The sequence below is a fragment of the Coregonus clupeaformis genome, chromosome 9, assembly GCF_020615455.1.
Source record: "Coregonus clupeaformis isolate EN_2021a chromosome 9, ASM2061545v1, whole genome shotgun sequence".
Classification (NCBI taxonomy): Eukaryota; Metazoa; Chordata; class Actinopteri; order Salmoniformes; family Salmonidae; genus Coregonus; species Coregonus clupeaformis.
Window position 1 is genome coordinate 49,930,778 of NC_059200.1, and position 25,965 is coordinate 49,956,742.

Consider the following 25,965-nt stretch of genomic DNA (forward strand, 5'->3'; position numbering starts at 1 on the left):
TGAATATGATCACTTACAGTGTTTGTAGACTGTGACACTAATCACATTCTTTATCCCAGGACATTTCTGCATGATTATCAATACCCTGGCATGTGTGATGATACATCTATTTACAATGACTGGCTTCATCAGCTACGGTTTGTATAAAGCAGGGGTGTCAAACTCATTCCATGGAGGGCCTAATATCTGCTGGTTTTTCCTTTCAATTAAGACCTAGACAACCAGGTAAAGGGAGCTCCTTACTAATCACTGACCTTAATTCATCAATCAAGTACAAGGGAGGAGCAAAAACCCGCAGACCTCCATGCAACGAGTTTGACACAAGGTATAAAGCAAGGATGACCATAGTATTAGAGTGACATTGAGTTTTTGAAAGGATTGTGTAATGAATGGCATACAAACACACTGATTTCATAGCCTGGAAAAGGAAATAATTAATGGTTGCAAAATAACTTCTCATAAAATATGAATGGTTAATATACCGACATCTGCGAAAGCTGCTGGTGGTCGCCATTTACCACCCTCTCTCTCGCTCTCACACACAGCATAACGTACATAAATCATTGCAACCTTATTTGCTTGTATGTAGTAAAGATATCTGAATTAATTCAGAGGTTTTATCAGCCAGGGCCCAGTAATTGCCGCTGCCTAGCTTTATGAAAGCAGCAACAAACGAACATCTACAGAAAACGCAATACACTTAACAGTCCACACAGAAATATGAACACAAATGGGCCTTATCGTCACAGTTAAGTTTTATTCATTCAACATTTCACATTACAAATATTTAAAAGTTATGCATACTGTTATAAATAGTTGGCTGCAAACAATTAAATAACATTAGATTTTTCTTTTTCATTTCACTAGCACTTCTACAGACCAACTCCTAGAAATATGGACATTTTGTATTACATAACTTAATTAGAAAGGAAAATACAAAAATAGGAACTTATAAAGTGAAATGACAATAAAAATTAAGGTGATCTCTTAAGTAAAAAACAAAAAATATTAATAAATACAACAACCTTCCCATACAGTTAAAAACTATCGAAATTTTGCCATTAAGTATAACATCATCAACAGACCAATATTTAAATATTTATTTTCCTTCAGAAAATGTGAACCATATATTGTGGAGCACAATATAGCAATTAGTAAAAACTAGACACTAACATATTAAAAGCTTCACCTCAAAAATATAACAAAAAATCTGATCAAAATTATAAAAAATTATACATTCCAATTAAAAATATACCAATAAACAGCTAAATACATTATTGACCTAATAATTACATTGCAATCAATCACAGTAGCTTGAAATAAACAAATTAAGCAAATGAGCACAAAACCTTTAATGTTTTAAAAAATAACTTCAATTATTTATATTAGTACAAATAGTTTGATTTCTTTTTCTTTTCTTTTTTACAAACACCAGCATGAAAAGGATTACAATAACAGTAGAAAATGACTGTGAAAAACATATTAACATCTTCTTTAAATGTCTGCAATTAAAAATGGCATTAAAGAATTACATTGCAAAGAGTCTTTATCTGGAAAAAAGTTCAAAAAAAGTATTGCACATAACAACTCGAAGTTAACTTGCAACATTTACCACATTCAAGTCTTAATGTTCCCCTTCCTCCAACAAGGTTTATTTGCCTCAACAGACAGTGGAGAAGAGTTATCAAGTCTTTTCAACAGTGTCCTATAAGATGCTCAAGTCCTGCACTGCTAAAATATATTTTAGAGTTTTTTTTCATCTTATTTTCTTGTATATTTTTCTGTGCATCCTGCAGAGGTCTGAGTATGGGGAAGGCAAAGAGATGAAAACATGGGAGGGGAGTGAGGTGTGGGGGTGTCCTTAAATTAAAGTTGAGAAACATCTGGTGCACAACTACAACAATTCATTTCAATAGCTAATTCATGTACTTATCTTCTTTTTTTTTTATCATGCATGCTAAGGATTACAATAGGAGCTAGTTGGCAAGTTCAAGAATATACATTTTCAAATGTTAAAATATCTAAAACACCAAACATCCATTCTTGTGATACGAGATTCAGCCTAATTATGAACCATAATTTGCATTCTCCTTATAATTGTTACATTCCAGCTATGGAGAGGAAACCAAAATAATAGAAGTTACCGTTTTCCAACTAGGATAGCCATTTTTTTAACATTAACATTAATTTTAAATGACAACCTTTTCTCACCATGCTGTTAAGATCAGATTTTTGTGAAACATTTAGTGTATGAGATCTAATACCTTAAGCAATACACTTTGATCATTCCTCTGCAGTTTTGAAGTCGCATCAACACAAGTGTGCACTTAGTTGTAAAGATTCCTCAGCACTGAAATGTATAAAAAGCATAATTGAAAATAATATATATTGAAATCACTCAACTTTTTTCTTTAAATGAGAATGTCCATATATGCAGATCTCTCAGTAACAAAAGTACAAAAGCTACCTTTCACAATGTGAAAAATTGAGGTATTGCAAAAAGGAGTTTTCCCATTTGTGAAAAATGTGCCTAAAATGACTGTTGAAAAAAAAATATTTAGAAAAGTAGTGCATAATAAATGTTTATATGTGCATGACAAAATAATTTAGCTAGAAAACACTGTACCAAAAATCAGCAGGCCATGTATAAAATAATCATTTTTTTTTTATCTCATTAACAGCAAATTCTTCAAAAAGGGTTTTTAACTTCTAAAATGTTCACCCACCACACCCACAAGCTAAAGTCATGGTGCAGACCTGGTGCAGTAGCACACCATCAAGCCAACACAAGGATACGTACTTCACTAGTGTATTAAGTTATATTTCAGCACTTACTCCCTGACATATTTAACGCTAGTAGATTCAGATACTGTATGACTATAATAACCAGACCAACTGTGAGTCTTTGTTTAGCTTTTTGCATTACATTTCCAAACCTGTTGCAGACCTATCCACGTTACACAACTGCCTAGCAAGAAGCTTCTCCATTTTGACCCTTGGAAATGAGCGGATTGACTGGTGAAAAGGCCTGGGTGCTTGTAAGCTCAATAAGTCCAGTTGTTTTCACTAATATTTTCCTGGATTTTGACTGCACTGTTATCTATTCAAGGCCAATCTTTGGTTTACTGGTGTCCATCTGGTCTTCGTAAGGAAAGGGTAGAAATGATAGAAAAACAAGAATGAAAACTCAAAAAAAAAGAGAAAAAAAGAAATGAGCTAGCATTACTCACTACTGCACAGCCGTCTTTGGTTCCCTAAAGCGCCTAGGTATAAACTCTTTATTGCAGTCTTGTTTGAGTGAATTAACTGCATGTGGGACGCACATAGTAGAGCACATTGCATGGAGTATCTTCATTTATGCTTAAAACACTGGCTGAGTTAGCTCGGCTGTTATAGTTATATCAACTCCTCTAGCCGTAAATGTGTGTTGATGACAACCCCGACTTTCCTAATTTCTTTCTCTTTTTTTGAGGGGGGTTAAAAACAAAATAGGGTTGTGGATAAAGGCTTGGGAGATTTGCACCACTGCATTAATAATAATAAATGAAAAACAGGGCTTTCTGCTCACATGCAGCCCTGATGAGAACTAGACCCTAGCCCCTCCTCCTCTCCTAGCTAGCAGGACCACAGACACAGAGAGTGGGGTCACTTATTATCTCTACACCGGCCAGCGCTCAGGGCCTCTGGGACCTCCAACGCCATACATTCCCCAATAAGATGCTCTGTTCATTCTTACTACAACCCTGGTTGGATTACAAAAATAAGGAAGCGACAAAACAGTGTCTATAAACTGTGCCTTTTTGCTGACGCCGTTTCCCTTTGATTGTGGTCCTTAGGGAAGGGGGAGACCTTATTCGGCACATTAGCAGCTAAGCTTGAGGTATTAGTTTTTGCATGTCAAAATGGAGATCAAACTCAAACGCCTATTGTGAAGTCGATCTTGTCAAGTAACATCAAATATTAGCATGGTCTTAAAACATTATTTCAAACATTTGATCTGGGAAAGAACCCACGTTTCTGTAGTTGTTTCTTTTTCAAACCAATTGAGATTAAGCTTTGGTTAAACTACTGGGATTTTATACTGTATCATCTGCACTCTAAAGTAAATAAATAAGTGCACTCTTCCTTAGCAACACCTTTTATATTTACATTTGCTCTGAAACCTATTGTATCAAAATTAAAACTGAACATACTGCTTTTAAATTCATGGTCAATGACACGCCAAATTGGATAGCAGAGTGACAATTGAAAGCCCAATTTTTTTCAAATGTCTATATGCACTATTAAAATATAAAATCAACTGGAGAAAGTAAAGAATGGGATTTAAACATGTTCTTTTCCTTCCTTGACATATCTGGATATAATTCCAGTTTCTCATCTTTAAAATAAATATGAATTTAAAATTAAAATGTATTTTCAAATTAGAGCTAAAAAGGAACCAGCAACAGAAAAGTGCATTTATTTGTACAATGATTTTGCAACTCCTACTCCCCCCTCTGCCTCTCTCTCTGTGTGTGTGTCAATCAGTTCCAGCGGAAGGAGATGTGCCTAGGCCGGTCCCCTCCTTCCTTTACCAGTGGCTTGTGGAACTCACGGCCGGCGCGCGAGTGAATGGCCGCCCAGCAGTATTCACAGTAATACTGGAGACAGGTGACGTTGGCGCAGAAGAAAGGGGCAAACTTGCCCCCACACCGGGTTCCCTGACACTCATCACACAGCTGGTCGTCCAGGACGTATGGCTTCACTTCCACCTGTAGAGAGACAGAGAGAGAGACAGAGAGAGAGACAGAGAGAGTGACAGAGAGAGAGACAGAAGACCATCTGTCAAACACCCACTAGAGAATAAAGCTAGGATTAATTTACATTCATGTACACTACATGACCAAAAGTATGTGGACACCTGCTTGTCAAACCATGGGCATTAATATGGAGTTGGTCCCCCCTTTGCTGCTGTAACAGCCTCCACTCTTCTGGGAAGGCTTTCCTCTAGATGTTGGAACATTGCTGCGGGGACTTGCTTTCATTCAGCCCCAAGAGCATTAGTGAGGTCAGGCACTGATGTTGGGGCGATTAGGCCTGGCTTGCAGTCAGCGTTTCAATTCATCCCAATTCATCCACACCGATCTCGACAAACCATTTCTGTATGGACCTCTCTTTGTGCACGGGGGCATTGTCATGCTGAAACAGGAAAGGGCCTTTCCCAAACTGTTGCCACAAAGTTGAAAGCACAGAATCGTCTAGAATGTCATTGTATGCTGTAGCGTTAAGATTCCCTTCACTGGAACTAAGGGGCCTTGCCCGAACCATGAAAACAGCCCCAGACAATGATAAACTATGCATTCGTGCAGGTAGCGTTCTCCTGGCATCCGCCAAACCCAGATTAGTCTGTTGGACTGCCAGATGGTGAAGCGTGATTCATCACTCCAGAGAACGCGTTTCCACTGCTCCAGAGTCCAATGGCAGCAAGCTTTACAGCACTCCAGCCGACGCTTGGCATTGTGCATGGTGATCTTAGGCTTGTGTGAGGCTGCTCGGCCCTGGAAACCCATTTCATGAAGCTCCCGACGAACAGTTCTTGTGCTGACGTTGCTTCCAGAGTCAGTTTGGAACTCGGTAGTGAGTGTTGCAACTGAGGACAGATTATTTTTACTCGCTACGCGCTTCAGCACTCGGCAGTCCCGTTCTGTGAGCTTGTGTGGCCTACCACTTCACGGCTGAGCCGTTGTTTCTCCTAGACGTTTCCACTTCACAATAACAGCACTTACAGTTGTCCGGGGCAGCTCTGGCAGGGCAGAAATTTGACGAACTGACTTGTTGGAAAGGTGGCATCCTATGACGGTGCCATGTTGAAAGTCACTGAGGTCTTCAGTAAGGCCATTCTACTGCCAATGTTTGTCTATGGAGATTGCATGGCTGTGTGCTCGATTTTATACACCTGTCAGCAACGGGTGTGGCAGAAATAGCAGAATCCACTAATTTGAAGGGGTGTCCACATACTTTTGTATATATAGTTTATTTTCAAAGATTTTACACACAACACATAATTGTACTGACAATTACGCACATTCCATCCTTTTTACAAAACATTTGATCTACAAAAATTCTCAAGTCACTACAAAAGTAGAGACACGTTGGCTTGGCACATATTAATTTGTGAACAATTATTCCAGTTTGACTGATTTTGGCTGAGTGAAATAGCCAAATTCTTCTGCAGGTGGCAGCTGGTTAAAAGTACAAGACATTTGTTTTCTGTCTTCGTATGCCCCAGTCAAAATGCCAACAAATATTTTTCTTTAATCTTTTAAAACCATTACAATAAAGAACAATGCCCTTTTAAAAGACATGAGACAAGAGCCTTTTATCTGTTTTGTACAACATTTCTGTCCTTCTGCATATTTGTTTGTGTAATGTTGTATTTGCCTGAGAGAGAAAAAAAAGAGCCTTCACTAACCCGTTTATCAATTTCTCCGTGCTGCAGTTGGACAAAACGAGCGCTGATAGCAGCAATGTAGCTCTGCTGATTAGAGAAGGCCACCCGCCCTGCTCCCTTGGGGTACTTGAGCTCTGGGTCTGTGTCGATCCCTGCGTAGCACACCCCTCCATACAGCCTGTCCATGATCATGGCCAGCTCCACTGTGGAAGGAGGGAAACACAGGTTACAGATGGGTTAGACTGCAGCACAATTCCAGGGTCTAGCCTCATAGATTTAATGTGACATTCCGAACTTGGCCATAATGTTCCAAATAGCTGTACGAAAGTCCTCCCTTCTCCCCCATTACATACATGCTGATGTGATGAAATGCAACACTCTTTTAACCGGTTTTAATATACCATAGAGGAGCTAGAGCTGCATGCCAACTTCCCTATGGGCCCTAGTCAAAAGTAGTGCACTATAAAGGGAAAAGGTTGCCATTTGGAACACACCTCAGGACTAAAGTGCCAATGGAAGTGTGGCTTTAGCTGACCAGGGTCAATAGGTTACCTGCACGGAGAGGGCGTGGCACCCCACCCACAAATATGGTCTTCCTGGGGTCCAGAGGCTGGGAGCCGTCCATCACAAAGTCACTGTCGTTCAGGTTCCAGGGGCGGATCTGGACCTGTTAAACATATACACAGGGAGACATATGTATCACAACATGTCACGTCTTAACGTTTGTCATGTCTACCATGTTATGCCTTTAACGATGCAAAGCCAATTCTACAAAGAAGGGTGGCTGCTTGGTTATTCACTTGGTCAGCGACTAATCGAATGGGCTCACTAAATAAAACATGACGCAGTAAAATGCTGCTGTGGTGCTGCATCTTGATATCTTTCACAATAGTATGAGAGAAGGGGAGAGAAGATATTTAGCAGATGGGTGATGGTGCAATCCGCTCACCGGCTTGTCTTTGATGGTGGGGCTGGACACACATAGGTAGAGCTTGCCATCCTCTTCAATACAGGCCTCAATCAGGGCCTGCACAGAGCTCTCCTCCTGGAACAGCAGGAAGGCATAACCTACAGAGCAAACGACAGAGGACAAGGCCACTCAAACCACCTACACAGAACACTGACAGAGATTACTAGAGGACTTAACGCTTACCTCTACCGTTTCATTCTCTGTCTGCTGCTGGAAATGACTGCCGACGGTAAGACCGCTCTGCTCATGAGTTTGTTCTAACATTTCAGACTATTTCCACCTCAATAGTCAATTCTGATAGTACATTTTGATAGCACTGCTGTATGTGGCGATAAGGACAGTAGCAGTAGGTTGACTTAAAACGTGACTCACCTTTCGGGGGAAAGTAAGATTTGCTCTCTGCCTTGTGAGGCCAGTCCACAAAGAGGTGTCCGAAACGACGGAAACTAGCAGTTATCTCATCTAAAAAGGTGAAAAAGAAAAACATTCAACTATTGCTTCACAGTGGTTCTACTGTGATACGGTGCATATGTGTTAACATCCGATGGTTGTTTTTAGTGGGGTAGACTACAGGGATATGTGAGTCCCTGTTACGTTGGGTGTAGATGGTAACGGTAAACAGAGAGAATAAAGCAGAGCAGATGGTAGCATCCAGAAAACAAGCAAAGCCTCAGTTGTTCTCTCAAATCCTCTGCCAGCAACACAAATCTGTTCTCCACTCCTTATTCTACAAAACACACAGAATGTACTACAACTATGCATACTCATGAGCCAAAGCCCTCAGGAAGCAATAAGAACCAGGCAGAAACTGAACTAAATAACACACGACGTTGTGTCATGCAGTGAGAAAAATGGTAGAGCAGCGCTGTATGGTGAAAGTCTACGGCAGAAATTGGTCACAAAGGGAGACATCTTTAGCATCCGTCATGTAACCCTACTGGCCATGAAGACATACACATTCTAGACCTCCACCCTATCAACCAGGTGTCCAGTCCAGTATCATCCTTGTGTTCACAGCTCATTACCTCCACCTATGTGACTGGCGTCAGCAGTGTTGTCCAGTGAAGCTGTAAAAAAGGTTACCTTCATCAATATCAGGGGGGAGACCGCCAACGAAGACCTTGCGGGAGTAGCGCTCCACGCGCTCCCCGTTCTGGTGGGGGAAGCAGTGGGGCGAGCCCAGGCCAGGCAGGCTCTGCTCGCCACGCTCGTCGTCAGGGAAACCATCCTCCATGGGGAACAGGGAAGAATGGCCTGAGGAGAGGATCGCACACAGTCAGCCAATGATACATGGCTACTTAACACAACTGATATAACACCGATATAACAAAAAAAGATCAACACTCATGGAGTTTATTTCCTAGGTTTATCAACATGAGTTGAGTGAGGGGAATATCATTGCATGGTTAGGTATGGCCTAAGTAATTCATCTCACATGAGTCATTGAGTGCCAGAGACAATGCTAGAGTAAGGCCCTGCTGAGCTGTGTAAAAGGGACTGAGCCAGGGATTCTAATCAATCTCTCCCTCCCTCCCTCCCTCCCTCCCTCCCTCCCTCCCTCCCTCCCTCCACATCCGTCCCCCAGCACAGAACTACACCAGCCATCCCCCGTTTCAGCTCAAACACACAGTCCCCACAAATAGCTGTACGAAAGTCCTCCCTTCTCCCCCATTACATACATGCTGATGTGATGAAAATGCAACACTCATCTAACCGGTTTTAATATACCATAGAGGAGCTAGAGCTGCATCCCAACTTCCCTATGGGCCCTAGTCAAAAGCTGTCATCAAGGCAAGGGGTGGCTATTTGAAGAATCTGAAGAAATATATTTTGATTTGTTTAACACTTTTTTGGTTACTACATGATTCCATATGTGTTATTTCATAGTTTTGATGTCTTCACTATTATTCTACAATGTAGAAAATAGTAAAAATAAAGAAAAACCCTTGAATGAGTAGGTGTTCTAAAACTTTTGACCGGTAGTGTATATATATGATGGGATGTATAGACAATATGGACAGTATACGGATAGAATGTAGTATATCTGAAGAATGTATTTATGTACAGCAATAGTTAAATAGGATAGGCCTTGACTAGAATACAGTATATACATATGAAGTACGTAAAACAGTATGTAAACATTATTAAAGTGACCAGTGTTCCATGTCTATGTACATAGGTCAGCAGCATCTAAGGTGCATGGTAGAGTAACCGGGTGGTAGCCATCTAGTGACAGTGACTAAAATACAGGGCACGGTACTGGGCGGGGGTCGGCTAGTGGTGACTGTGTGACGTGTGTGTAGTGTGTTTCTCGCTCTGTACACAAACAAATGTAATGCTGACAACCACAACACCACAGACAAAAGCTCTTGGAGACTAATACACTTTTGAGGGGAAAAACACCAACATGCCAGACCAACCAACAGACCAACAATGAAGCACAACATCTCCATGCAAACACATACTGTCCCCCTTCATAAAGACTGAACATGGATGCAAAAGACAGGGTCTTTCGATGCCAGTTTTGAAGGTAAAAAAAAAATAATAATCCACTTGAATAACCCAAGATAATCTATTTACCTCGTCTCCTCCCATAATTCCTTGCTGCATGTAAAAACAAGACAGGTGAACAAAGGGATGCACAGAACATCAATAGTGACCAGCAATGACAGTTTTCAACACATGCCCTTCTCCTTTTCAGTCAAATCCTACACATGATTAGTCCTGTATTGCCTCCTCAGTGCCCAGCAGTACATGGCAGACACAGCCAGAGGATGCCCTTGTGTTGAACATCCACCCTTGATATAGCTGGGCTGTCACGTCTCTACACGTCTCCTGGACTCCTCATGAGGATCACGCACGCACTCCCTTCCATGGGCCAGATGGAGAGAAGCTCTTCAGGAAGTCAGTGGAGGGTGCTTTTACACGCTCTCTGATACACGTGTGTGCCCATATGTGTGTTCCACAGAGTAACTATCAGCTGGTGTGACTGCCGCTCTAAGACTAGTACTCTCTGAATGGTATCTATGCAAGACCAATATCTGTACTGTTTGATCACTGTCTGACCATATGACGGCGCAATATAGGCTAACACTATGAGACTCAGGGAGAGCGTCCATGTTGGATCACCGAGCCCTCAGTTGCACTTCGGCTTATGCATATCAAAATACAGTTGAGGAAGCTGTATGATTATATTTTTTAGGCAATAGGAGGTTTCATTCTCAAGTAAGAACACAAATACAGGGAGCTTAGTTCTTTCATTGCATAGCTAGGCAAATGAGAGGTCTGGCTGAATGCAAATAGCATAGCCTCTGGCCCTCTGTGGCCTTATCATATGTAAAATATATAAAATCATATCTTGCCTATGCAATGAAAGAACTAAGCTCCTCATGTGTGTTCTTACTTGAGAATGAAACCTCCTCTTGCCTAGAGATAGTGACATGTTCATAAAAAATTTAAATTAAAAAAAATACAGCTTCCTCAACTGTATGATGATATGCATAAGCCGAAGTGCAGTCATCTTAGTTATACGATTTTAAAATAGAAATTAGAATGACAAAGCAGTAAAACATTATCCTAAATATAAACCATCAACTTAGTGAATTCCAATGCTGTTTAATATGAAGGTTTCAGCATGAAATCTCCTTTATATAACAATGTTTATTTGACTATGTCTTTGTTGTAAATGTGTTGGCGCCAAACTTGTGGCAGTTGTGAAAAAAAGTCAATGGTTGGAAGAGTTGCAGAGTTAATTGAAAATAATGCCATTGTTGATTAGATGCTTTTTTCCATTCATTAGGCTATTTTCTCTTGAACCATATGGTCTATCCACTAGAAACTCATATATCATATGTTATAATATAAAAAAATGAATACTATGAATACATTTTTAAAAAAGTTATTTGAGTATAAATTACCAAAGTTACAATAAATGATCTGTTAATTACCAAAATGATCAAAGACTCCAGTAGATTTGGTAAATTAGCCTAGCGTAGCTTTCCTATCCTATTACTATTCAATTAACCCAGAACAAAAAAATGGATTCAGTTCTGGGGGAGACATGTTAGAAAAGATACTAGAACGAGGAGCGCTAGGTGAACAAGGAGCTCCACCCCCTCTCTTTTTGGAAGTTACAGACAAGTCTATGGGCCAAATGTCCCCTCCTAGTCCGAAATTCAAATGATGCTTACACCTGCGAAATCGTGATTTTTTTGTAATTACCAGTGCTGAAAAATCCACGCACCGGAAACAAGTTCCTCGTTAGTGGTTGCAACCCACACAGTCTGTTAACAGATGCTACAATACCAGTAATTCTACGTGCATCAGTCCACAAAAGATTACTATTCAATAAATCCATATCAATCATTAAAAATAACTAATGGCGTAAGAAGAGTCGTCCACAGATTAGCAAACCCACAGCGGTGCCTCAAGAGCACGCTAAGCACAGACATGATGCTGCTAATCTTGCGGACTATGTTAACATATGGCTTGTTTCACCCTCCATCCATCCATGGGTTAAGCATGGGTTAAGCCATCAGAGCACTAGTGCTAGAAAACCATTGACATACCATTTATGGGCAAAGGACTATCTCCCCCTGGATGGGTGAATCCTAGGCGACCTAGTGAGAGGAAACAGAGTATAAATCATTAAGAGATACAGTCACAAGCATACGCTGCAATACACAAAATGAGCCGTGGTTACATTAGCCCTCGTAATAGTAAACCCATTGTGAGCCATGTATTTAGAGAGAGTTGGGCCATTGAGGTTTCTGCATTATGATGCATTTACATGACACTTCAAAATGATATGGCAGCCATGTCAGCGTCACATAAGCATTACATGGAGAATATTTAAATAATGCTATTTAACTGAATGTCTAGAATTGGAATAATATTTTGCTTTTTTTGTTTGACCAACTCTCTATACATGGCTCCTGTGTGGACTAGTGGAGAGTTCCGTGACTGGTGAATTCCGTTCCATCACACAAATTCTCTAAGCCCCTCCCCTCCCTCCACCTATTCAATCAAAGAGTGAGAGAGAGCAGGCAGGCAGGCTCAGCAGTTAATGGTGACAGAGCCAACACACCATTTTGTAACTTTTCAGAGAACAGAGTGCTCTTTTTAGTCACAGAGGATGGAATCGATTCAAAGCCACTTCTTCAGTCGATTGTCCTTTTAATCTGTTCTACAGAGGTTCACGTTTGGCGGTCAGATAATTATTTTCAATTAGGGATAGGGGGCCGGGGCACTGCTTTGGTACCCTTGGAGCTCACCCAAAGCGCCCCAGTAAGGTCAGGACACAGCATGAGTAGGGCCTGCATCTGTGTGGATCTTTCTAATGTAGAAACACATTGCCCTGGAGACAGTGGCGAGGAGCTGCTGCTCACAAGGCACATGATGCATCATAATGATGTTTTTCTCTGCCTTCTGTAGCTGGCACGCAGCACTGGGAGCATCATTGCAATAATCAGCAGTGGCACAAACTAGATTGGAGAACATCTGAGAGGCCGAGAGCCTGAAGTGTGTGACAAAGTTGTTGACTTTGTCAACAAACGTTCCGGTTTGCAATGTTTGCTTCACAAACCAGATGGACAACCTATAGAGACCGCCGCAAATGCTGCATTTACAACCCTTCAATAGCTGCAGCTATGAAAATACCTCCCACACAACCAACACCTAACCCCAAACCTGACCTCTAGTTCCTCACTTCACTTCATTATAACCCGATACAAAATCCTACATAAAAAGGGAAGCAGCAGACAGTTGTATTAGTGGTGGAGTCCCTTCCTCCACGTCACACCGTCTCCACCCTCCACATCCTGGATCAGACTGACTAATCCTGAAGAAGCCTTGCATTACCAGCACCACGGAGATGGCCTGTCACCACACCTAGCACGTGCTCCCCTCCAGGCATGGCTGGGCCAGGGAAAGAGGCTCCAGTGGAGGGCTGCTCCATCAGCCAGCCCAGTGCTGCTGCAGAGATGCAGGCGTTTATTGGTCAGTGTAGCTGCTGCTAACACCAATCTGCTGCGCCACAGCATTGTCCTGTACGCGTGCAGAGTCACAGTTCTAATGGACCAAAGTTGGGCAGCTGCTCACAAAATCACCTGCAATGACCTCAAAAGAACAGTAATGGGGAAATACAGGTAACTAGGAACGAGAAGGAAGCTGTTGGAAGGAAAACGAAGTCCCATCAGTGATTATCTCTCTATGTCTGTCTACTCCATTTGACTTTACACCTGAAATGATGGGACTTTTGTACCTTTTGCAATGCAAAGTTGAGAGGTCTAGTGGGGACCGTGACATTGAGAGCGATGCCACTCAATGTTGTTAGCACGCATTCATTCAAAATTTCAAATAGACATAGAAAAGGGGAAACATGCAAGTTAAGGATGTGCAGGTAGCTTTGTGGGTAAGAGCGTTGTGCCAGTAACCGAAAGGTCGCTGGTTCTAATCCCCGAGCCGACTAGGTGAAAAATCTGTCGATGTGCCCTTAAGCAAGGCACTTAACCCTAATTGCTCATGTAAGTCGCTCTGGATAAGAGCGTCTGCTAAATGACTAAAATGTAAATGATTAGATACATACACTACCGGTCAAAAGTTTGGACATACCTACTCATTCAAGGGTTTTTCTTTATTTTCTACATTGTAGAATAATAGTGAAGACATCAAAACTATGAAATAACACGTATGGAATCATGTAGTAACCCAAAAAGTGTAAACAAATCTAAATATATTTTATATTTGAGATTCTTCAAATAGCCACCCTTTGCCTTGATGACAGCTTTACACACTCTTGGCATTCTCTCAACCAGCTTCATGAGGTAGTCACCTGGAATGCATTTCAATGAACAGGTGTGCCTTGTTAAAAGTTAATTTGTGGAATTTCTTTCCTTCTTTTCCTTCTTAATGCGTTTGAGCCAATCAGTTGTGTTGTGACAAGATAGCCCTATTTGGTAAAAGACCAAGTCCATATTATGGCAAGAACAGCTAAAATAAGCAAAGAGAGACAGTTAATTTAAGACATGGTCAAAAATAAAGGAAAACCCTTGAATGAGTAGGTGTTCTAAAACTTTTGACCGGTAGTGTGTCTAGATGCATGGGCTCTGATACGATACAGGAACGATACGTTTTAGTTTGAAACAATTCTTGCGATTCGGTTTGATTAGAGGAAGGAATCGGGGAATCGATGCACAAACACATTCATTTTCCATTCTAAATTAACATCTGTTGCGGATGGAGCTCATGAGCTGGGCCTCTCTGAGCTGGATCTGTGTGTGTGTGTGTGTGTATGTGGTGTGTGAATATGTCTATGGTGTATGTAGGAACCTGAGCTGAGCCATAAGGTCCCCTGTAGCTCAGTTGGTAGAGCATGGCGCTTGCAACGCCAGGGTTGTGGGTTCGTTTCCCACGGGGGGCCAGTATGAAAAATGTATGCGCTCACTAACTGTAAGTCGTTCTGGATAAGAGCGTCTGCTAAATGACTAAAATGTAAAAAAAAATAAGGGAAACTACCACCCCCACTATCAGTTCAGAGGGGGGGGAATGTTTGCATTATTATCATTTTTTGGACCGTTAGGAAGTTGTCAGACTGGATGTGAGCTCCTCCTCCTATCCCGGTTCGACCATGCAGTGCGGGTATCAAAAGTGATTGCTGTCCTCGTTACGAAATTATCAACTTTACTATGTATATGTAAAAATGACCATACTAATTGTTTCAAGCAAAACTACCAAAACTATTGCTGATGGTGAACCAGAACAATCTAAATAAAATCTAATGTAAGCCCCGATTAGAAGGTAGCCTATTGCCTATAGCCAGATGAGAGTTGTGTCTCCTGCAGTAGCTTAGGCTACTTTTACTCAAGTAAAACTCCATTTTCAACAGCGCATTTGATAAAAATCACCTAGCAAATTACATTGGTTGTCACTCAACTAATAAAGCCTAATGTTGCGCAAGTCATTTTACAAACATTTGAATGCTGAAGGTGATGCGAAGATGTGCCAGATCAGGAATAGTCTAGAATTTCTAGCATTAGTTGTTTTAAAGACGCACTATGCAGAAATCGCTCCACCATTTCCTGGTTGCTAAAATTCTAATAGTTTGCCTAATTTCAGTTTATGTGACAAAAAACGCAATCATTCTGTAGAGAATCATTGTACCATCTAAACCGCTGAGAAAAATATTTTCCTTAACCCAAAATATTGTATATTCTGCTGTTTGAAACTGGTGTACAAAACCGAAAGTAAACGACAAAAAAACTAAACTTCAGAAATGGAAGCATAGAAATAGCACACATAGAACAGATCTACTGCTTCTTAGACTTGCTTTCAATGAGAATGACAGATCTATAACACACATTTCTATGTGAATTTGGTCAGGACGCCCAAAAAGTTACATATTGTAGCTTTAACGGAACAGCCTACAATCTTTTTTTCAGCTCCGATTTACTCAAGTGGCAATGGCATACAACCCGGCATAGCCTATAGGCCTAGGGGTTTCATTAATTGTTTTATTATGTATTTATTCGGGTTCACAGTGCGGACCGAACCGAGGTCCCCGTACCGAACGGTTCGGTACGAATGTGTACCATTACACACCTACTGCACAATCATAAGTCCATTTGCACTCTCTGTAGAATAGCCTACATAAGCCTTCACGCTTTATTTCCTAGTCTACTCTAGGGCTGAAATGAAAGCTCAGATCAGCAGTTGTCTGACATAGCTGTCCTCGATGACCTTGCAGCAGATTTGGAGGACAAAGGTCGTAAGATACGGCCACTAACAGCAATTTTGTGACCGGACATGTGATCCTGATGTTGCTGTGATTGTCATCTTACCTTTCAGGGTATCTTGCTCGGCCCTCATGATGTCAATGAGAGAGTTCTCCAGGGAGTGCATGTTGAAGCCATCAAAGGATCTGGTGCGCTCCTGTGTAAAAGATAGATGAGAGTTCTGCTTTAGAGGGATGCAGCTGCCGCTGGTTAAATGTTACATTTTTTGGCCTATATTCTGAGTCTGACGCCATGAAATTTCCATTAGGCTTTCATCCCATCACACACACACACTGATACTTCATGCATGGAATACAAAATACTGTGAATGTGAAGTAAATGAAATCGTGACAGTTACTTTTTACTGCAGTGTTGATGTGTTATAATTAATGTATAGCTTCATCTCTTATTGATGTAAATCTGTATCTACACATTTTCATTGCAAGTATTATTCTGTACAGAATGCAGGTCGTCGGCTCATAGTGCACGCAGAGGAAGCTCATGCAAACAATGATTGAGATTAACTTTAAACACAAGACCATGAAAAGGACTGACACCGTGACCAAACTGGAAATGTTCAATTCTTTCAGCCAGTCGGGCTCGACGTGGCAGTGCGATAAGAGGGCGCTCATAACCTAAACCAAACACGTTCTTAAGCCAGCAGTTCAACTTGTTTTCAAAAACAATATCCAGGCCTACTACTAAAACAAGGCAGCCTCTCACTCACTGTCCTTGACTTGATTATTTTCTATGGATAATAAACACTTTCCATGAAAAATGGTAGTCTCGGCTCGTTTCTAAGAATTACTTGAGCAGCAAGCAGGTTAAAACCCTCTAGTGAATGGCATACCAGAGGCCAGCCAGGAATAACACAAGACAAGTCCTACCTGATGATAATGTGAGGCTTGTTGCACAAGAGCTGGAAATTATTCACAGTTGACTGGCTGTCATATGACTGGAGAAGCACTAGTATGAAGGCTCATGTGGTGTTTGGGACATGGTCATGTCTCACATGTTATGGAATCACATTTTGATTTCTACACAGGCCCAATTTTAAGTATTTCAATACTGTTTACTGACAAATCCATGCTTTATATAACTTAGGCTACACCCTATCACCTTCAGGTAAAATACACATCATGCTAGGCAGGTGTTTACTGCTCCATGGCCACCATTTAAAGTAATAACATTAACAACCATGGCCTTGGAAGGGACAACCAAACCATCACCAGCAGGCTGGTGCTGCAGTAGACTATGTTTTATTTTCTACAATGCACTGGAGACATGAACTACTTGAAGTCAAATAGGCTACCAGAGATTACTGCAAGAACACTCATTACAAATTACATTCTCAACTAAATCTACCCAGCCAAAAAAAACATTGTGTTCACTAAACCCAGTTGGGGAAAAAAACAACCCTAGACCTACCCTAGCAGGCAAAGCAGGAAGGGTTTTAGTACAGTAATAAGTAAGGAGATGCCATAAAAGGTGTGTGCAAGATCCTGTAAAACCCTTCCGCCACCACGACGACGCACAAGCATGGCTGCGGTTGTTGCTAAGCATCTGAATGGATTGGCAACCACAGCGATTAACTATCTGATCTGCCCCTCCTCTCTTACACACCTCCTCCCATCTGATGAACAGGCAGCAGCACTCATCCCTGGAAGCTTAGAAGGCCTGGGCTAGGCTACGTACGTAGACGCACACACACAGCCCTTAAGAGCACACATGGCATGGGCAAGCTGAGCCTGCCTGGCCCTCAGTGTGTCTCTCTATCGCACAGCCTCACAAGATAAGTTAGGTTCATCTCCAAGGTACACACACGGAAAAGTGGGCAGGTCAGATAAGACACTTCCTTACCAACCTCAACAATAACCTTTCAGAAAAATTGTAAATTAAAAAAAAAAGTCAGGCTTTAGGCGTCCGCATGCTTCCCAGCCAAAACAGTTTCAGAAGAGTTGGAGAATATATTATGACGACATTTTGTGACATTTTTGTTCGTTTTGGACTTCGGTAAGGGTTTTTTCGGCTGTTTGGGTACACATTTATTCTCGAGGCCAGCAGAAGTTCGGGAGCCGAAGTCTACACCCCTTCGTCTGTAATTGGTCAGCTGTAGGGATTCTTCAATGAAGTCTGTCGTCATTCAACGAGAGACGACTCGTTTTCATGCACATTTTCTCATTGAGAAATACTGCACCAAACATCTTAGTTTGGATGTAAAATTGCACGACTAAGATCCCCTCTGCAAAAACGTTAAATTAATGACAGATTAATTCTGATTATTTTGAGGAAGTGGCTATGGCGTGTCAAAATGGCCAAACAGTACCATTGCCGCTTTTTCCAAAACGTTCAAGCGAAGGTCTTTTAAGGGAGTATGCGAGCACACACTTTTGGTTTGCCAGCCGAACAGAAGCATGATGACGCATTTAGTTTACATAATAGAAGAGTCACACATATACTACTGTTCAAAAGTTTGGGGTCACTTAGAAATGTCCTTGTTTTCGAAAGAAAAGCCATTTTTGTACAGAGCGTTGTACAAGATCTTCAGTTTCTTGGCAGTTTCTCGCATGGAATAGCCTTCATTTCTCAGAACAAGAATAGACTGACGAGTTTCAGAAGAAAGTTCTTTGTTCTGGTCATTTTGAGCCTGTAATCGAACCGACAATTGCTGATGCTCCAGATACTCAACTAGTCTCAAGAAGGCCAGTTGTATTGCTTCTTTAAATCAGCACAACAGTTTTCAGCTGTGCTAACATAATTGCAAAAGGGTTTTCTAATGATCAATTAGCCTTTTAAAATGATAAACTTGGATTAGCAAACACAAAGTGCCATTGGAACACAGGACTGATGGTTGCTGCTAATGGGCCTCTGTACGGCTATGTAGATATTCCATTAAAAATCAGCCATTTCCAGCTACAATAGCCATTTACAACATTAACAATGTCTACAATGTATTTCTGATCAATTTGCTGTTATTTTAAAACGGACAAAAAAATTGCTTTTCTTTCGAAAACAAGGACATTTCTAAGTGACCCCAAACTTTTGAACGGTAGTGTATACAGGAATGTAATAAAATAATTCCCCCGATCCCAACTATGAGGAAAAATAGGTGCACCTTATAAAAGAGACAAAAGAAAGAGGGAAACCGCCAGGGAGAGACCAAACCGGTGTAACAAAGAAGAAAACAGTGAAGGAGACCAAACCGGTGTAACCCATTTGTATTATAATAACTCTCTCCAGGCAGAGAGCCTGTGTTTGGGAGCTTGAAGCTAGGGCCAAACTATCCAACGTGAAGAACACTGCTAAAATAGGCCTTGATGAAACACCCTGAGCAGAATGATTAAGTATGGCATGCTAAGGGTGTTTCTGCTACAACATTAATCTACAATGTCACGGCTATACTAATGAAAAAGGGAATGGAACGGGGGAGGGAGGTAGGGATAAGGGGCCCAGCTTTGACACTGTTGATTTTTGTGTTGCTGGTCAAGGTTTTTCAAAGCCTTGCACATTAAAACACCCTCAAGCCCATTAATCCAGCCCCAGAGCCTGGTTAGGGAGGCAGGGGGTGCAGACTGGTTCCACGGGGGACCCAGATCTACTTTGGTGATAAAGTAATTAAAGAACAGCAACAGAGCCTAATCAGAGAAGGGGTATTAAATGCCTGTGACACTTCTGACATTTCTTTTACATCTCTCTCTCTCTCATATTACAACACACAAGATACTTCCTGTTTCAAAACGTTGTTCGAGGGTAAGAGAAGGGCGAATAGAACATAAGAACACAGTTGTGCGCTACTCACTGATGGTTATTTAATTATTCCAGGGACATTTGCCGCATTTAACGCCATAGGATCATGCCTAATTGGCTGATGTCCTCGAAATTTGAATAGCTGGAAGAGTGTTCTGGCCGTAAACGAGGTGTTGAATGACAATTAATGAATGAGGCTTGTAACTATAGCAGTAGAACAAAAGATGACATCTGGAACGGACCTCAGAACAGCAGTCAGTCACACAGTGTAGTGCACATGATCGAAAACATCTTCCCCTTAGCACACTGTCAACTGATACCCAACAGTGATGTGAACAAGAGACCTTTGGGGTAGATGTTTTCTATTTTGATAAGACATCCTGCCAAATCGTGACCCAATGGATATCATAGACTACTTTTGATGTTCTTAATGCATTATAGATTTTAAAAACACAATGCAGCAACGTCTCCTATAAACTAATGACTTACTGGGACTTGTGTCATACCTATTCAATCAGGATTTATGAATCTCTTTGAAATGAGAAAATATTAAATGAATTCCAGATTCAAATGTTCAGCCTTGTGTACAAGGACAACGCAATCACCAAGCACTAAGGTCCTTGTGCACTGCCCAATGTTCCCATAATTCTATTAGGGCATAAATATATATTGCATGGTTCAATGAAAAAAAGCTAATATGATAATAACCTCAATTCTGATTTGGAGCAGTTATACATGCAAGCAAACGTATGTCAATTTAAACTAGCTAACCAGAATACCATAACCTACCTCTACTAACAATTTCCCACGTAGATCGCTAATGTGGCCCTTTGGGTGCCTACCCAGCCCCAAATCCACAGGCATGTTACCAGGCAGCAGGCCCTATCCCTCCCAGTCAAGGAAGGCTGTAGAGCAGCTTACACAGGGCTAAGAGGCTGCCTGGGTTTGGGTTTTAGAAAGTGAAAGACCTACCTTGCCTCAGTGCAGATGCCTAATAACATAGCTCTAGCACCATACCCAAAGGCAGTATAGTAGGGACCAGGGCCATTCACACAAACGGTCTCCTCTCCATGTATGGAATATGTAGAATCTTTGAAAGAATATCACCAGAGATGATTCTGGCGTGTGTGTTCGTCCACTGCCCATGTTGTATAATGTTTTCATGACATCCCCTCACTGGGAGGCACAGTCCCTAATCCCTGAGAGATGACACTAGACCAAGGTAACATATGACTGTTTGCCACGGGCACCTGCACCCAATGGCAAAAGCTGCTCTAATCCAGAAACAAACAGAGGACAGTGGCCTAGCCAGCTAAACAAACAGCCATCCTACAGTGGTCTAGGTCTCCCAGTACAGTACTGATCTGTGATCAGTAGCAGCACAGCCCAAGGCCATCACAGGATGCACATCACATCTAAATAAAAGGAGGGGCCTTTTGTTTTTAGCACCATTGTCTCTTGACAAACCTTTTGTTGCCCGTTTTTGTTCTCCCCTGAGTGGGAGCAGCATCTCCCTTCTTATTTTCTCCCTAAGCCGCTGGTTAGCCTAATCATGAACGCCTCACCTGTGTCAGCTTGCATGGAACCAGTGCTCTCCTCCCCCACCAGACAGCCTCTGCTTTCACACCAAACATGAGATATTCTTGGCTGTGACACAGGAGGCCTATGGAAACTTCCAGCGCCATTAAGCTCTGACTAAGAGATGGGTATCGCATCACTTGTATCAATGTAACTAGTTAAGTCCCCAAGGCATACACCTAAACAGTCAGTGAAGCCTCCTTTAAATAGGCTACGAACATCATCCAGCGTTGATTAACATAACCAAGGGTTTCTATGAAAAGGTGCTGCTACATGGTATGGTGCCAAGGTTTTGCAGACATTAAGGTATTTCTACACAATGTTACTTGAGCAATGTAGCCTAAATGTTGTGTCAACTTGATGGATGTAGGCTATGCTAAAAAAAGGAAAGAGGTGACAGCATATTGGCTGCTGCATTTTATTATTTTAAAACAGGTAAGTGGTTAAGAATGAATAGGGAGTAAACAAACAGGACAAGATAACTCCAAAAGGGACACCACAATCCCCCACACGTTGCCTCTGTGATAAAATGGAAACTATGTGGAGCCATTTGGAAATGCCTGGCAGTCACAAGAGAAAGGCATGTGATCCATGGAAATGGGCTTGTGTTCACCATCACTGTCCACTTTAAGATGAAAACATTGCTTGGTCAGGGACAGAGACGAACAGAAAACCTAGTTATTATGTAGTAATGTCCTTAGTACAAAAATCAGTGTTTCTCCTATATTCATTTAGTGGCGGTGACCCACCGCTGCTAAATTGTTACCAAACGCTGCAAAAAATATGTAATACATCATATATAAATATATATATATATATTTCTGCCGAGATGCGCTTTTAAATGGATAGTCGTTGGCTCAATGACTGGAAGTCTATGGGAACAGCTAGCATGTCATTGCGCTTACGCTAGTAGCAATGCACTCACCGCCCACCCCCGCTAGCCTTGCCACCACTGCTGAAAAAAATCCTAGGGGAAACACTGAAAATAGAATACAACCATGCGAGTTAGCCTAGTGTGTGACTAAACATGATTGTACAGTAGAAATGGAATAGCTGTGTAATAAATCAACAGCACTTTCAAACGGTCCAGTCACACGAAAGTAGCCTATGTCCTTTCTCTACTCAACCCTTCGATATAGAGACTGTTGCAGCGGATTCAACCTCATTTCCAATGGATTTTAAGAGCACACCTTCATTCTGACAGTCTCTATTCAACGCTCTGCATCTCAAACTGCCCATCAGGCCAACCTAACCCGAAATGTGAGAATATTCAGCCTCTTGAAAATACAATTGAAGTATTACAGCCTGCATCAGGAAGCTAAAACCCCCAATCTAGCCCTCTACCCCCAATATATTTAGAGGGCAGTGTCACAATCGAGCTAGCCTGAGCAGCACAGGGTGATTGTAAACCAACAAGGGCACAGCACTGCTGTGTGCTACAGTAACATAGTAGTTAGGCTATTATCAATATCTAACATGGTCGGTATGGCATCATGGCTGATGATGCAGCACTTCTGGGTAGGAAGGAGATCCTCAAAGCCTTCAATCAGGCCTTACAGCACATATACCAGCCCAACCCCCGCACCCACCTTTACCCCCCCCCAGACGCAGTCACCCCTGTGCTTGATCAATAAAAGAACCTCCATGCCGTTTCCATCAATCCTATCAGTGTTCTCTGCGCATAACACTGTTATCTAAGTCATCTTCACATTGTGCTATCAAATTGCATTAGAAATGCGATGGCATTATAAAGACAGCGTAGACCGCTAGTCTTGAGTTATTATTATATACACTCTACCGCGTGTTCTCTGGCTGAAGAAAAATATCTGATACGTTCTAGGCTATGTCATAGCTTCTCTATCTCATATAGTGGGACATCATCACTGCAGTGGCAGAGCTACACTAGTTATAAGGGGCCTCTGGCAATTAAAGCATAGGACTAACATTAATACTGTGACAAATTCATCATATAATGTAGAGTAGGGCCTTTGGGTACACAAAATGCAATTACATCTCAATGAGTGGCTCTAAGTATCATTACAGAATTAAGAGATATAAAAGCGGTGAGAACTATTCACTGACCTGGAAGGGGAATATGTTCTCGCTCCTGCTCACACTCTCGTCCATCCAGGACTTGGGGTTGAAGCCGGGGCTGGTGCGGGAGTACTTCTGCGACGGCACGTGGTTGTTGGGGAAGGTCTTCTTCAGTGGGGAGATTGAGTTCAGGGGAGTCATGCCTCCGTTGAGGCCCCGACGGTACTCACGCCCCTGGGAGCCTCCCCAGCCACCATAGCCCCCACCGGGGCTCCAGGAAGTGGAGGAGGGAGAGGGAGAAGGGCTTTGGTAGCTACCCCAAGGTGACGGGGGCTTATTCAGGTTATTGGACAAATGCGGCAACTGGCTGAAGGCAGCATTCCTATGGGGGAAGGGAGGAGGGTGGGGGCTGGCGGGGGACCTTCGGTGCTGTTGGTGCTGGTTGTGGGGGTGCTGAAAGTGGGGGTGTGGGGGATGGTGCTGGGAGATGGGTCCAATCTGGGGAGAGAAGTTTCCCCCGAAGCCTGGGCTGACGTGGTGGGAGAAATTCTGAAACAGGAGGGGCCCGTTGTTAGCAGAGGCAGCTGGGTTGAAGAAGCTGACATCCTCGTTGATGATGGTGGAGGGGGTCTGGGAAATAGCAGCTGACCAGTTGTTGAAGCCAGTCAGGGACGAGGAGGTACTGGACTGGCCCGGAGTCCCAAGACCTGATGTCTCTTGGTAGTCGAAGCCTGTCAGTACTGGGGACTCGAGGCGCAGCTTCTCTTTTCCATTGCTACCCTCGGAGGGGCCGCCCTCCACCTTGTTCTCCTCTGACCTCGCCTTCTCTAACTCAGATATGATTCCAGACTCCTGGTGGCCAGGGGACAGTTGCTGTTTTTCTTGCGTTTCTTGCATTTCCTGTTGCTGGGCTTTGGGCTTTTCTGACCCAAGAATTTCATCTTGCATGCTGCTGTGGGCAGCTGTGGCTGAAAACAGCCAAGGTGACCCATTGTTACTGCCATTACCAGCTGTGGTATTGTTTATAAATGCAGCAGGGCTTTGAGACACATTCTGATGATGGTGTGGAGGTTGCAGATGTGGATGAATTCTAACTGGGAAAGCAGACTTGTTGCCAGTGTTGTTTTGCAGTAAGACTCCAAACCCGTAATCCCCCATTTGTTTTCCCACACACAATATCTGCTATCCCGTGATCTTTAGGTCCTAAAGAGAGGGGCAAAAACAAAATACACCAGTTATTAATTCAATGTTTGTAAATGAGAATCAGGCTGATAGAGAAATCAGAAAGGACATTGATAGCAATCGAGTCATTTTCTGCTGCTAACCATCTTGCTAGTCGAATAACAGCTAGCTATACTCAGCTAACGTTATCTGTCGAAAATAGCTGCCAGTATAATAACCTTACTAACAAGACATGTTTCTCTGCCACATCAGCTCATTGTAGTTAAATGTTTTTTTGCATGCTAGCTAGTTAGTTAGCTAGCAACATCTTTAACTATAGGCTCGTGACGTTGCCACAGAATATGCTACCCGCAAACAGCTAGCCAAAGCAGCTAGCAGCAAGCAGCTAGTTAACGTTAGCCTGCTATGTCGGACAGTCGAGCCAACATTTCTAAGGCCAACTAGCTTACTAGCTAGCATTTTGTCGATAACAGCCGTAATTAGCTTGCTAGTTGCAATAGTGTTATTCAAGAGTATTTGAAAAATGTATCTTATTAGCTAAATTTAGAACGAAATCATGACAGACAAGCGACCTTGCGTGACAGCTGTCAAAGCCTATTCCCTGTGTGGGTGCTATTTGGACTCGACCCTTTAATTTCAGAAAAATGATGACGTAGCTAGCTAACGCATTAGATATCTCTATTTATACCGTTTCTGATTGTTTTAGGCAAAATATTAAACATATATTATCAAGTCGATAGTCGTAGATGCTAGCTAGCTAGCTTCTGTTCTGAATAACGTAATCTGGCTAAAGCGACGCTGCACACACACCGAGCATAAAATCCCTTTTTCACCTTTTGGTCGCTACCCTTGATCCAGGCGATGACTCGATCCGTCCTGTAGTTAAACTGCAACCTCGATGTGTCTGATACAATTATGAAAAGAAAGTTTATGACACAAGCGATATGGTGCTTTTATGCCTTTCGCTCATACAGTAGCTATGGCTAAACAGCTTTTCTCTCCTCTCCTGACGTGTCCTGCCTGATCAATGACACAGCCCTCTCTCGCGAGCCGCTAACCTTGACTGTATCAAAAAATTACGTCATTGAATTAAATGTATACAACTAATTCAACACTAGTTAACTGTAGTGGCTTATTCGGTCGGTTTCATTGTTTAAATGATTTAAATTGTGTCTCTTGCTAACTGACTTGTTCCTGTGTTTCTTCGCGGTAGCTGTACCTCTCCTCAGAACCGACCGTGGCCAAATGACAGG

The 25,965-nt window shown here is 42.1% G+C and overlaps 1 protein-coding gene across 4 annotated transcripts; it reads right to left on the minus strand.

Annotated features, from left to right (window-relative positions):
• Positions 1-733: 733 nt before the first annotated feature.
• On the minus strand, positions 734-25,965 carry LOC121574044 (cytoplasmic polyadenylation element-binding protein 4-like). Of its 4 annotated transcripts, none has more exons than XM_041886587.2 (11): positions 25,901-25,965; positions 23,579-24,733; positions 16,238-16,328; positions 11,969-12,019; positions 9,981-10,004; positions 8,484-8,654; positions 7,773-7,862; positions 7,380-7,498; positions 6,983-7,097; positions 6,452-6,633; positions 734-4,751 (listed from the first exon to the last, which is right to left on the minus strand). In XM_041886587.2, exons 2-11 carry the CDS (start codon positions 24,686-24,688, stop codon positions 4,524-4,526), a joined length of 2,181 nt encoding a protein of 726 aa, XP_041742521.1. In that variant the 5' UTR covers positions 24,689-24,733; positions 25,901-25,965; the 3' UTR covers positions 734-4,523. The 4 variants fall into 4 exon arrangements, with proteins under 4 accessions (XP_041742521.1, XP_041742519.1, XP_041742522.1 ...); XM_041886585.2 differs by having other exon boundaries at positions 25,546-25,952; XM_041886588.2 differs by lacking the exon at positions 9,981-10,004 and having other exon boundaries at positions 25,546-25,952.

Coding starts and splice junctions, on each gene's coding strand:
- LOC121574044 (XM_041886587.2), bottom strand. CDS start 24,688: ATGGGGGATTACGGGTTTGGAGTCTTACTGCAAAACAACACTGGCAAC. Junction 12,020..16,237: donor CGAGCAAGATACCCTGAAAG/GTAAGATGACAA, acceptor TCCTCTCACTAG/GTCGCCTAGGATTCACCCAT. Junction 7,863..8,483: donor CCCCCCTGATATTGATGAAG/GTAACCTTTTTT, acceptor TCACCTTTTTAG/ATGAGATAACTGCTAGTTTC.